The sequence below is a fragment of the Abramis brama genome (genome assembly GCF_963993115.1).
Source record: "Abramis brama genome assembly, chromosome: 16".
Lineage (NCBI taxonomy): Eukaryota > Metazoa > Chordata > Actinopteri > Cypriniformes > Leuciscidae > Abramis > Abramis brama.
This window is the reverse complement of record NC_139978.1, coordinates 11,654,602-11,667,681: the sequence shown is the minus strand read 5'-3', so window position 1 is coordinate 11,667,681 and position 13,080 is coordinate 11,654,602. Positions and strand designations below refer to the sequence as shown.

Genomic DNA, 13,080 nt, shown 5'->3' with positions numbered 1-13,080 from the left:
CTTTTCCACATCTTTAGGGTATTGTGAGTGTGTGTACTCGCGTCTCATTGAGTATGTGCGCGAGTTTGTGTGTGTGTGCTCGCGTCTCATATGAGAATGTGCGCAGAGAGTTCTGCGCGTCTCGTGTGTGTAGAGTTTGCGTGTATCATGTGCGTGAGCGACTTTAGGCGTGTCGTTGTGCATTTCATATGTAATTTGTTTGAGCACTGACGTTGACGAGTTAACCCCTTAGGTATCGAAATCTGGTACCGAAAAACAAGTCATTTTTCGATACTCGATAGTATCGAGGCAATTCGGTCGGTACCTAAAAAGTATCGAACTCGGTACCCAGCCCTACTGAAGATGAAGGCAGGGGCGCAGCCGACCCCCTGGAGGTAAAGGAAGGGACCATCCTGGTGGTGGTGGGGATGATGGAGGGAAAGGACCATCTTGGAGGTGGTTGGGGAGGATGGAGGTAATTGGCGCCGTCAGTATCTGCAAACTCAGACGAATGTAAGTACCATTCTTTATACTGAGAGTGTTAACATATGATTGGTTAGAAGTGAGTTAATTCATGATGTGCTGATTGAGTCTTCCTGGCAGAACTTAACGCTAAGCTTACATTTCTGGCCACTTACTGTAGTAGTCAACTAAAGTGAGTGCGTACCTGCAATCCCAGGTCCCTAACTCGAATAGTCCGACAATGTCCAGTCCTACCTTTTCCCATGGCGCAGAAGGAAGTGGCACGGGCTGAAGTGGAGGTGTATGTGTTTTTGCACTTTTGTCGTGGGTTTGGCATAGCTGGCACAAAGAAATTGCGGACTGGGCTGAGTGGTCCATGCCAGGCCACCAATACAAGTCATGAAGACACTGTTTGGTCCTGACAATACCCTGGTTAATTAATTAGGGCACCTCGCAGAGATATGGGCACCACCAGGCGGTATGAACCTCTGAAGACCAGGCTGTCTTGTGCTGCAAGTTCATCCCTGACATGAAAGTATGATGCCTGCTCAGGTGGAAGGTTTTTCTTGTTTTTAGGCCAGCCTATAAGTATTTGCTGTTGCAATGCTGTCAGTTCAGGACAAGCAGTGCATTCTTTGGAGAACTCCTCCAATGAAAGAGCACGGAGTTCAGCAGAGAGGAATACCACCATATCTGTTTCAATGGTAGAATCAGCATCCTCACAGGTGGGAAGGGGTAGGCGTGAGAGGCAGTCTGCTGTGACAATTTCGGCTCCTGGCTTGTATGACACGCATTCCAGCACGCTCCATACCTTTAGTCGCCAGCAGGGTAGTTAGCGCCTGATGGTCCGTCTGAAGCGTGAACCGTCGGCCCCACAAAAATGTTCGCCACCGTTCCACAGCCCACACGCAAGCTAGGGCCTCTTTCTCCACAATGGAATATTTTTGCTCTGCTGCCGAGAGTGAGCGAGAGGCAAAGGCGACGGTACGCTCAGAACCGTCGGCATGAATCTGAGTTAACACAGCCCCTATTCCATAATCCGAAGCATCACAAGTTACCAGTGAATGCAGTGCTGGATCAAAGATTGTCCAAACTAGGGTGTTCATAATGAGCTCCTTCATTTTCTCAAAGCTTTTCTGTGCATCCTCAGTCCAACTGAAAACACCCACATTGTTTAAGCATGCCCTCATAGGTTCCACCTCCGAATAGTAGTTTGGCACAAACTGTGAATACCAGGACGTCAGTCCTAAGAATGAATGTAATTTGGCTGCGTCAGTGGGAGCTGGTGCCTGCAATATTGCCTGAATATGGCAGTCATTGGGTAGCAGGCCTTGCGCAGTGACAGTGTGTCCTAAGTAAGGAAGGCTTGTGCAGCTGAACTTGCATTTTGCCCGATTCAGTGTGAGACCTGCGTGCTGTAGTGTTGTTAAAACAGCCTGTAGGTTGCGATCATGTTCGCCTGCAGTGTGTCCATACACAATCACATCATCTAGATAGTTATGGACTCCATGAAGGCCTTTCAGTATTGTAACCATAATTTTTCGAAAAGCTGCTGGCACCGAGGCCAAGCCATACGGTACCCGACAAAATCGAAACAACCCTTTATGAGTGATGAAAGCCGTCAGATCTTGGCTGTCCTCGTGAAGCATCACTTGGAGGTATGCGTTGTTCAGATCGATGCTTGAAAACATTGTGGCCCCCTTTAGTTCAGTGAATAAGTCCTCCATGTGTGGAAGTAGATGGCTATCGATTATTACTGCCTTGTTTGGCTCCCGCAAATCCACACATAAACAAATTTCTCAGTTTTTCTTTGTTGTCACCACAATAGGTGACACCCATGGGGAGGCATCCACCCTCTCAATGATGTTTTCAGCTTGTAAACGACAAAGTTCTTTGGAAACTGCATTCCTAACCAATAAAGGAGATCTGTGCAGCTTTTGCTGTACAAATGTACAAAGCCTTTAGCGCATCCGATGGCCTCTGTTGCAGCAGGCACTTGTCTCACAACGGCAGGAGAGGGGGGTGAGACCACTTCATTTCCAGCAATATGAATGTTTAGGCCAGACATTAAGTCCATGCCCAGTATAGGGGTGCCTTTCTCAACAACATAGATGCTAGTACTGGCCACCACATCTCCGTAATATACATGTGCACATAAGCATCCGAGCACAGGCAGTGCCGCTTGGGGGTCGTAAAGAAGATGTACTGAAATGACGCTTATAAAGGTGATGAGGGAGGATGGAAACGGCAGAACCCGTGTCGACTGTGAGCTCAAACGGCACAGGGCTCACTCCCTCAGTTCCAATGGTCACAGTGCATTTTATTTTCTCACACAGCGGTTTCCCTTCCACTTCAAGCACATGCACAATTTCGGGAACCTCAATTTCAGGGGCATCAAGTACTTGCCTAGGGCACTTTTTTTTCTGAGCGGCAAACCCTTGCAAAATGTCCCACTTTTCCACAATTCTTACATTTAACTTTGGCAGCAGGGCAATTTGGAGCATTAGCCAAGTGAGAGCCAGACCCACAACGAAAGTAACTATGATTTGTCTGTGCAGTAGACTGTGATCATGTTTTACTCATAGATTTTCCGTGGTATTTCTGTTTTCGTTGTGGCACACCACACTGAGCAGATTTAATCTCGTGCACTGATGCCGCATCGAGCATTTGCGTGTGCCCCATGGCAGTCTCCGTTTGGCCAGCCAACAGCAGCGCGTCCTTCAGTGTTAACTGTGTCTGTAGCAAGAGACGCTCCCGAATACATGCAGAGGACGCTTTTTTCACTAATTGATCCCAGATCATCTCATCTGTCACAGTGTACACTAAGTTCACGTAAAGCAGCTACAAAATCCTTTACTGATTCATCCTGCCGTTGAGCGTGTTGTCTGAATTTGTGTTGTTTGACTACAACATTCGTAGCCGGCTAAATTAATTCCACTACATGTACTCTTTACCCTATTCCAACTCATGTTCTCAAAGAGTGTCTATCATCTATCAGTCCTCTCATTTTGAACATTGTTTACGCTTCCGTTATTACTGGCCTTGTTCCCCAAGCCCTTAAGGTTGCTGCCATCACACCATTTCTCAAAAAGCCTGGGTTTGATGTGTCCTTTTTTGGCGAAGGTTCTGGAACGTGTTGTTGTGTCACAACTTAATTTTCACTTGTCTTTGAACGAGCTTTTAGAACCTTTTCAATCTGGATTTTGATCAGGACATAGTACTGAGACTGCCTTGGTTCGAGTTATGAACAATCTCCTTGTCTCTGCTGACTCTGGTGCCCTTACTATCTTGGTGCTGTTAGATTTGAGTGCAACCTTTGACACTGTGTCACTCTATATTGATTGAGAGACTCAAGACTTGGCTTGGTATTTCTGGTATAGTGTCGAAGTGGTTTAAATCGTACCTTACTGATCGTACCCAGTTTGTTGTTTTAGAAAACAATAAATCTAACATCGGACAGGTATGTCATGGTGTTCCTCAAGGGTCTGTCCTTGGCCCAATAATTTTTAACATTTACATGCTTCCTCTAGGGCAGATTATTAGAAAGCATGTAAGAAAAAAACAATCCAAGGCACTCGAGTGATTTGTTTAGAAAAATATAAAACACCTTTATTCTTTCATGGCTTAGATTTTAAAAACAGGTGACAAGCAACGGCACACCTATCTAGGTGACCATTGTGTGACTAATTGATTGCTGTTTAAAAGAACTGATTGTGTTTGTCACTCACACCCTGATGAAGGCTCATTGGCCGCAACGCGTAGGTCTGCCGTTGCTTGTCACCTGTTTTTAAAATCGAAGCCATGAAAGAATAAAGGCTTTTTATATTTTTCTAAAAACAAATCACTTGAGTGCATTGGATTGTTTTTTTCTTATGAGCGGAACCATAGTTACACCCAAAGAGCACAGAGATACTGAAGTTACACCCCGTGCAGTACTTTTTGCATTCCTTGTATTTATTAGAAAGCATGTTTTGGGGTTCCACTTTTATGCTGATGATACCAAAATCTATATTAACACGGAAAATAATATCACAGGTATCTCGGCAACACTTTCTGACTGTTTGCAGGAAATTAAATTATGAATGTACCACAATTTTCTTAAATTGAATGGTATAAAGTCAGAGGTCCTTTTTTGTTGGTACCCCTGCAGCTGCCTGTAATGGTAGAAAATTTCAGTTTGCACCTTGAAAATAATGTAGTATTTCCATCCTCTCAAGTTAGTAATTTTGGTGTTATTTTTGACTCTCATTTGACACTTGATGCGTGTCAAAATCTGCATTTTTTCCATCTCAGGAATATTGCCTGATGCAGAAAGGCTTGTCCATGCACTCGTTACCTCTAGGGTTGATTATTGTAATGCCCTTTATCTTGGCCTACCTGCAAAGTCTATTAAGCACTTGGAACACATTCAGAACTCAGCTGCACAGCAGAGGGCCAGGGAGAAACACAGCAACCAATAACAAAAGGGGAGGGAACTGACTTTAACTGACTCTAACTTTAACTGTTAGGAATGCCCCAACATTCTTTTTAAGATAGTATTTGTGTCTTAACTGGAGACACTGGATGTATATTGTACTCTACCTGTTGTTGCATTTTGTTTTTTTAAATTTTCTTTTACGGATGTACTTTTGTACTGTACTTGTTGTAGCGCTTTGGGTATAAGAAAACCGCATTCTAAATAAAATGTATTATTATTATTATTATTATTTAGTGGTCTGGATTGAATATGAGCTACGTATTTTTCTTTTTGAGAGATCCACATTCCAGTTCAAGGCCAGAGTTCATTGAGGCATGAATAATTGAGTGATTTTGACTTTTGTGAATTCAGAAGCTCAGCCTGTAGATCAATAACTCAGAGACACTGCCTGAAGAGGAAGCACTTTAGAGAGCACTGTCATTCTCCGTCATATTTATTGGCTGTCACAGAATGTTTACTTTGCTTTTTTTTATGGACTACTAAAATAAGCAGCTTTATCAGGCTGAATAATATATTTCAAATGCATTTGTAAAGTACTCTGAATTCTTTGCACTGAACAGTTTTTACTTGATGTTCAACTGTCATGTCATGATGAGTAATGAAATCCTGTATTTGGGTGTTTCAGGAACGGTCTAGCGGCGAGGAGACCCTGTAAATGTGTGTCATGAACCTTTTCACCCCCTGAGGTAAGATTTCACTGTTCATTTCATCACATCTAAAAATCTTTCTAATGGTCTACAAGCCTTTTTTTTTTTTTATCATCTTTTGTGTTCCAGAGAGAAAAGAAGGCCATGAGGGTGAATAAATGGTGACAGAATTTTAATTTTCAGTCCCATAAAATTAACTTATATATTATAAGTTGTATATTTATATATTTAATTATACACTGTAAAAAAAAATTACATCCCCAAGTCAAAAATTTAAAGTGACCGATAACATCTAAATTTTTCAATTAGTCTGACGTATTATTTCTCATTGAGCCAATGTTAACAGACTATTACAACAAGAATTTCACTTGGGCCAATTGAAAAATTTAGATGTTATCGGTCACTTGAAATTTTTGATTTGGGAGGGTTAGAATTTTTTTACAGTGTATTAAAATTAACAAATATAAACTGATTGCACACAATAATCTTTGTGTCATATTAGCTATTTTTAATGAAGCAAAAAATACATTTTGAGTGATGGGATAATGGAATAAAGGCTGTAAATATGTTTTTCCGGTAATGTTCTGGACTTTTATTTCCTCACGCTAATCCTCAGTCTCAGTGTTAACCCTGACTTTACTCATTTTAAGACAGCTGACAGGATTTGTAGCTTACACTTGACATAGTTCCTGGTTAAATGGGGGAAGGGAGGCACAGTCGTCTGTCACGCTATCCGTCTGTGCTGACTGCAGGGATGTGTATGTGTTTTATCATCTCTCTCTATCTCCATCACATCCCTCCCCCAACCTTCCATCTCTCTTTTTTTTTAAAGAATCATAAAATAATCACAACAATTACAAAGGAAGAAGACATTGATTAAACCTTAATTTAAAATGTATTAAACCAATTAGAATCAAAATAATAAAAAAAGGATACATAGATAAAATAAAGTGCAATAAGTCTGAGTCTGAATTGAATGTGACTACTGTTGGAGCACATCTGATCTCTTCTGGAAGCCGATTCCAGCTATGGGGGGCATATTAACTATAAAGCGGACTCGCCGTCCTTTGAGTGAACCCTTGGTATTTCTAACTGATTGGATCCTTATGATCTGAGTGCTCTGTTAGGTTTATATTCAGTGAGCATATCTGCAATGTATTGAGGTCCTAGGCCATTGAGTGATTCATTAACAGTACTTTAAAAACAATCTTAAATGTAACTGGGAGCCGGTGTAAAGACCCAAGGACTGGTGTAATATATTCAGATTTTCTGGTTCTGCTCAGAATCCTGGTAGCAGCGTTCCCTATGAGCTGCAGCTGTCTTATGGTTTTTTTGGGAAGGCCAATGAGGAGTCCATTAATATTGGCACATCCAGCTGTTCATTTCATTAGTCATTAGGCGATAGGGCTAAGTAGATCTGGGTGTCTGATCTGCATAGCTGTGGTAAGCAATTTGGCTCTTTCTCATTATTTGGGTCAGTGCGACCAAATAAGCTGAACATGAGTGGTGCAAGAATTGAGCCTTGTGGGACTCCACATGTCATTGATGTCCACCTATGTTCACATAGTAACCCCTCCCTTCTAAGTATGAACTGACCATTGAAGTTCGCAGTTGTTTTATTCAAGTATTATTTTGTCTCAGGTTTCCTTGTCCTAAAATTAATTTAGATAGTGTTGAACTAGTAAGGAAAAATGTGCAACAACAAAGTATTTTTAGGGTGTTTTCAAGTGAAAATATCTCAAATCTGTAGAACTACATACATTTACATGAGAAGGAAAGTTATATAAGATATTTAGACTTTTTAGCAGTGCTGTAATATGTAAATATTTAGAGCTATTTAAAGCATTTTGTTTGTTTGTTTGTTTTTTACCCCAAAAAATAAATTGACTGTATGCATTAAGAACGAATTTCCTGTTAATTGGCTTGTTTATGACATTAATTAGTTTGACATAGACCCTTATTTGCCTTGCTGAGGAAAACAGCTTAAAGATATTCAGAAATGGCATAGTTACAAGTAACAAGAAAATGACATATCAGTCCGTGACATTGTTGAATATATGGAGAATCATACAAAAGAGATATCATTTGTGATATGACTTTCCTATTGGTTTCCTTGACTATGCATTGATTGTTTTGTTTTTCTTTGTCAAATCCAGAACAGACCTAACCTAAAAACCAACCTAAAGCTCTTAAAGCACTATGCAGTTTTTTTAGCTTAATTTGAACAGCTTCGGAGTCATTGGAATGGTTATATGACATTTTTCGGGTTGAATGGTGGTCTAGAGCCCTGCACGGGCCTCAAATCTAGGCCCGAGACGCTCAGGCCCTAGCCCGACCCGTGTCCGACAGCTCATCAGAATTATCAGCCCGAGTCCGGCCCGAGCCCGTTTTTTTTTTTTTTTTTTTTTTTTTTTTTTTACAGCGGCAGACTGCCATTAAAATATGTCTGTTTTGTTAGTTATGTTTCTTTTCTTTTCATTTCATTTCTTTATTAAGCTAATTTAGACAAATGTTTGAAGCATTAAAAAAAAAAAAATGACGGCCAAGCAAGCCGAGCCAACAGCGAGTAAAACATGTTTGATCAATTTAGCCTCTCAAATCAACGCTAATACTTTACTTAGCTACAATAAAATCCATAGATATAAAACACTTCAAGCATATCACACAGACAGTTAGTTTAATGTTTATTTATTAAACCACAGTGAGTATTTTTTTTTTTTGAAATACTGAGGCAGGCTCAGGCTGCTCGCAACAGCGCTCGCAAACGAAATGAGCAATAGTCAATCTAAACAAATTAAATTAAATAAATCAAAAACAAACTTGCAGGTTATCTTACCTCAAAAATGCACCACAGAACATGGCCATTCTTTTTTCCAGTAGTTTCCAACAGTTAAACGAAAATAAAGTCCAATCGAACGAAAAACGAAAAACATCAGTAGTTTCCAACAGTTAAACGAAAATAAAGTCCAATCAAACGAAAAGTTAGAACAGTCTTTTACAGAGCATCGTGGAGAAAAAGAATAGCATCCACAGTGGAAGATTTTAACCCAGTCCTCTCTTCTATCACTTGCGATTTTTCTCTTAATATTCTCCATTATTTGCACATGAGGTGAATCGTTGGTTCCGCTGACGGGAAACCTGTGTGTGTGTGTGTGTGTGTGCGTGCGTGCGTGCGACTGTCATGTCAATCATATGTCAGTGTAATTATAAGATTATGAAAGTTATGAGGTTATTAAATGTCTTTCTATGTTTGTTTTTCTATCGTCGACGTCAACTTCTCATATTTTTTTTTATTAATGTCTAAAAATATAAAAAGAAGGATAACTCAAAAAAGGCCCGAGGCCCGGCCCGCATGTGAACTATGACGTGAAAATTGGCCCGAAGCCCGGCCCTAGGGGCGTAAAAAAGTCGGGGCCCGTCGGGCTCGGGCTGAAATGCAGGGCTCTATGGTGGTCGTCTCGACACTTGCACACTTGCAACTTTGGGCCGGCGAGGAAGTATCGCGTGATATCAGGGCTGGGTTTCCCAAAACCTCCTTAACGCTGCGTCGTTCTTAATTTACACCTTAAGCTGTACCTTATCGTTAATATGTGTTTCCCGAAACGTTCTTAGTTAAGTATACCTTCTGTAAGTCATACGTTCGCTCTAAGCTTTACCTTATCACTGTTGCAGGTCTATACGAATATAATTCTGAAGTTTTAATGCACCCAGACAGTGTTCAATTAGGCTAATTCAAGTGTTTTCATGCAAAGAATAAAATTGTCATTACACTGATTGTTGTTAGATTTTTAATTATATTATTATACAATATTATTAATTTAATTAAAGAGCGCTTTTAAAGGCCAGTGAAAGCATAGGCTACTGTCAGTTAAGTCCTATTCGGACACTAATTGTTTCTCATGGGTTCATACGGTATTTTAAACATTTACAGGGGTAAGTCGGTGATTTTAGTGCCATCTGAATCCATAATATCAGTGTTTTTTCTCACCCAACCCACGTAAAAATCCCTGGCTAAATTAGTACCTACTGTTTTTTGACAAACAGGTCGTGTGGTAATTTAATTGCCGTCTGAATCCACATCTCCGAGTTTACAAAAAGAGATTAAAAATCCACTGTTTAAATCCTTTTTGATCACTGCCGAGCACCGTACGTAAGATGTACACTTTTATTACGGAAATGCTGGAAATTATTTACAAGAACAATATTTCATCGCAGCTCCACCTCAGCGAACAAAAATGGGAAAGAGAAGAAAGCACGTAAAAATTTTAAATGGTTATTATGGCAGCAATATATGATACAATTTAAAAATATGTAGGCTAGGCTATTATAGGCTATTATAGTTTGGATTATTTTTTATAATATCCCATGAGGCCTAATAAATGCAATTTCAACTATTTCTGAAGTGCTTCTTTAATAAAGAACACCGCTTTCTCACATAATGCAGTGAAACAGCCCCTGCACGAGAGAATAATTGATTCTCGAGCCATCAATATCAACCAATTCAGAACCATCACCACGGACAGCACCGGGTAATGTCGCACGTAAGAAGGTATATCTTAAGCAGCTTCCTAAGGTGTGGTTCGGGGAACACGCCTAGAAATGGTATACCTTTAGTTAAGTTATACCTTAAGAGTCTCCGTAGCGCGCTAAGAGACAACGTTATCGGGAAACCCAGCCCAGGTCTCGCGATGTAACGAATTGCTTTACGGCACTGCACACATACACTATCTAAACATTTACTTGCTAGCCTTCTGTGTATCATACATACCTCAGTGGACATGGCTCTGTGCGTTCACTGGGTTCTTTGAAAACAAATGCACATGACCAGCGGGAGAAGATGGGAGGGGGGAGAGTCGCCAATGAGTCTTGACGACAGTGTTGTCAAATATCTATTCCGAAGCTGTAGGGGGAGCTCTATAGAGAAACCCGCGAGCAAAAAGCGAGAAAACAGCGAAGAAATCAGCAAAGCTGCATAGTGCTGCTTTAATTGAATACATTAGTCACAGAAATCCATTCAGACCTCTGTCCATCTTAAAAAACATCACACTGACAGGGTCTGGCTGGCTCCATTATGGGAACCATTAAGATGTCTTGACATGACTTGGCATATTTCTCTGTATTTCTGATATGAACCATCCAGTTGCTTCCTTTATTTTTAGCCGTGTTTTATCGTACAGGCATGCTGCAGGGTTGTGAGAAATGTGTTCTTTTCAGTAGAATACAAAAGATTCACTGGATGCTAGAATAAAGCTTTTGTATTGCGATCCATCAGAAAAGCCCAGAGAAACACTGTCATTGTGCTCATAGTCTATTGACTGCAGAAGGACTTTTCTGTACTTTGTGTGTATTAACAACTTTCTGCAACCTACTAGGTTCTTTTGACTTAAAGTTGGTGAAGGTGATGTTAGAAATCATCTGTAAATCAATCCTGGTCACACAAATCTCGGCTAAGTGATATAATCACAAAATTATAGACTATTATCTCTATATATAAAGTCAGATATATGTACATTATATATCTGCATACATACAGTATACTTTCAGAACTGTTTGATTTCTTGCATCATCACAAAATGTAAACCATTTTAAAATGTAAAGATATTAAGATATTATAAATATTAACAGAATGATTTTCTGTAAAGCTGCTTTGAAACAATGTGTATTGTGAAAAGCATTATACACATAATCTAACTTTGCGTACATCTGCTTTGAGTCTTTTAGAGGCCATTGACATCCATCTAAAGCCTTGTTCTCATCCACAATTTCTTCTCTTTCCACAGTTACCTCATAAAGGGAGTGCTTTCTCTTTCAAAATGATGCTGCATAAGGTAATTAAAAGCCAACGTTTTTATATCAAATTTGTTTTTAAGTAGATTTCTTATTTGTTCATAATAAAATAAGATAATAGATCATCATAAAACAAATAAAAAGATTAATGTAATGTTTGACCTTTGACCTGTGTGTATGTGAACAGCAATCGGCCAGTACCTCCCCGGGCACTGTTTGTTCTCTACGTGCAGGAGGTGGTCCTGGAACCCCAGCAGTCACTATAGTGGTATGTATAGCAGTGCATGCTGAGATATAATTCTCTGCACGCTTTCCAGTTGTTACTGAATAGACCTACTTTAAGAATAAACATAACTAGGCCCACACATAACTAGGCGCAACAACAAATGAAGTTCTTTCAAGCTAAAAGATAGATTTCCATAGTATGTTTATGGGTGCCTCTCAATCAGCTCCCTAGTTCAGTAGTCAGGGCACTGATCAGGGAATCAGCCATTTTAACTCTCTGGTGCTCTTCAGTCATTTTTGACTGAAAATTTTACATTTTGTTTTTGTACTTCATTGGAATGGTACAAAACTTGGAAAAGGTTTTGGCACTGCTGTGTGAACAGAAAAGAAATTATGAACATGATGTACATTAAAAAATAAAAATAATTAAATGGTCCTACAAAAAAAAAATGTCTCACTTGTAGTCCTCACAGTCAAAAATGATCACACTGAAAATTAATGGGAAGCAAATTTCATCTAGTTTGGTACGGTGCCAAACAAAATCTTACTGAAGCTAATTTTTTTGCGATATCACCCTCAAATTTGGAACAAACTTGTTTCGATTTATGGCTTTTATTTTCTCACAGTTTTAGAGTAAAACATGTTTTGGAAAATGTAGATTTCATATTAAAACAATTAATAGTATTTTTGTGTATTTTTCATAACAATTTCATAACCTTAAACTTCTATAACTTTATTTAAGTTCACTTTTTATAACTTTACTTCAGTTGTCATGGTGTGGTTGTGGTAAACTCATGACGACAGAGAATTAAGCAGAAACAGACTTTAACTGCAATACTCAAAAACACAGAAGAAATATTTGAACAACCACGTAAGCTAACAACAAAAGCGAATAAAGAATTGGGAGAACTGAGGGCTTAAATACATAAGGGAGGATAATCAATAGAACAGGGAACAGGTGTGTATCCTAATTAACAACCACGAAACTAACAATGACTGGGAACACAGGCAAAACGGGTACAGGGAAAACGAAACCAAAATGCAATAAAACTAAACATAACTCTGACATCAGCAATAATCTGCCATGTGTCTTAAAAAGAGACCAAACTTAAGTATCAATATTTATGACAGTTTAAGTTTCATTTCATAGATGGAATGGATATATGGATAGAAAATACAGCATAAATATTTAATTATTTAGTACCATAAAATCCCTTAAAAATACAAAATATAAAAAAACATCAAACTAAAATATAGTACATTCATTTCACTGAAATGAAAAAAAGAAAAATTCTGTCTTTTTTGACCACCATGCAAGGAGCACCAGAGTTAAGGGCTGTCTCAGTCAAAATATCCTTCCAGTGTACTGAAACGTTCACTCACTAAAAAGTCCCACAATGCACAGTGAAAACCAGGGAGAATCGATGCTCACTATGTTCCCTTACTGGAAGTTCTGAAGCACGAAACAAAAATCATAAGAAAATAAATCAGTTCTGCTGTTAT

General features: G+C 39.3%; 1 protein-coding gene across 5 annotated transcripts in view; it reads left to right on the top strand.

Moving 5' to 3' along the window:
• The window catches only part of LOC311065892 (dematin-like), a 75,924-nt gene that overhangs the window by 41,568 nt on the left and 21,276 nt on the right, over nucleotides 1-13,080 (top strand). For all 5 annotated transcript variants that reach the window (XM_084086740.1, XM_084086739.1, XM_084086736.1 and 2 more), the window contains exons 2-4: nucleotides 5,544-5,604; nucleotides 11,346-11,393; nucleotides 11,540-11,620. In XM_084086740.1, coding sequence (XP_083942866.1) covers nucleotides 11,379-11,393; nucleotides 11,540-11,620 — 96 coding nt within the window. In that variant the 5' untranslated portion in view covers nucleotides 5,544-5,604; nucleotides 11,346-11,378. The remainder of the gene's footprint in view (nucleotides 1-5,543; nucleotides 5,605-11,345; nucleotides 11,394-11,539; nucleotides 11,621-13,080) is intronic.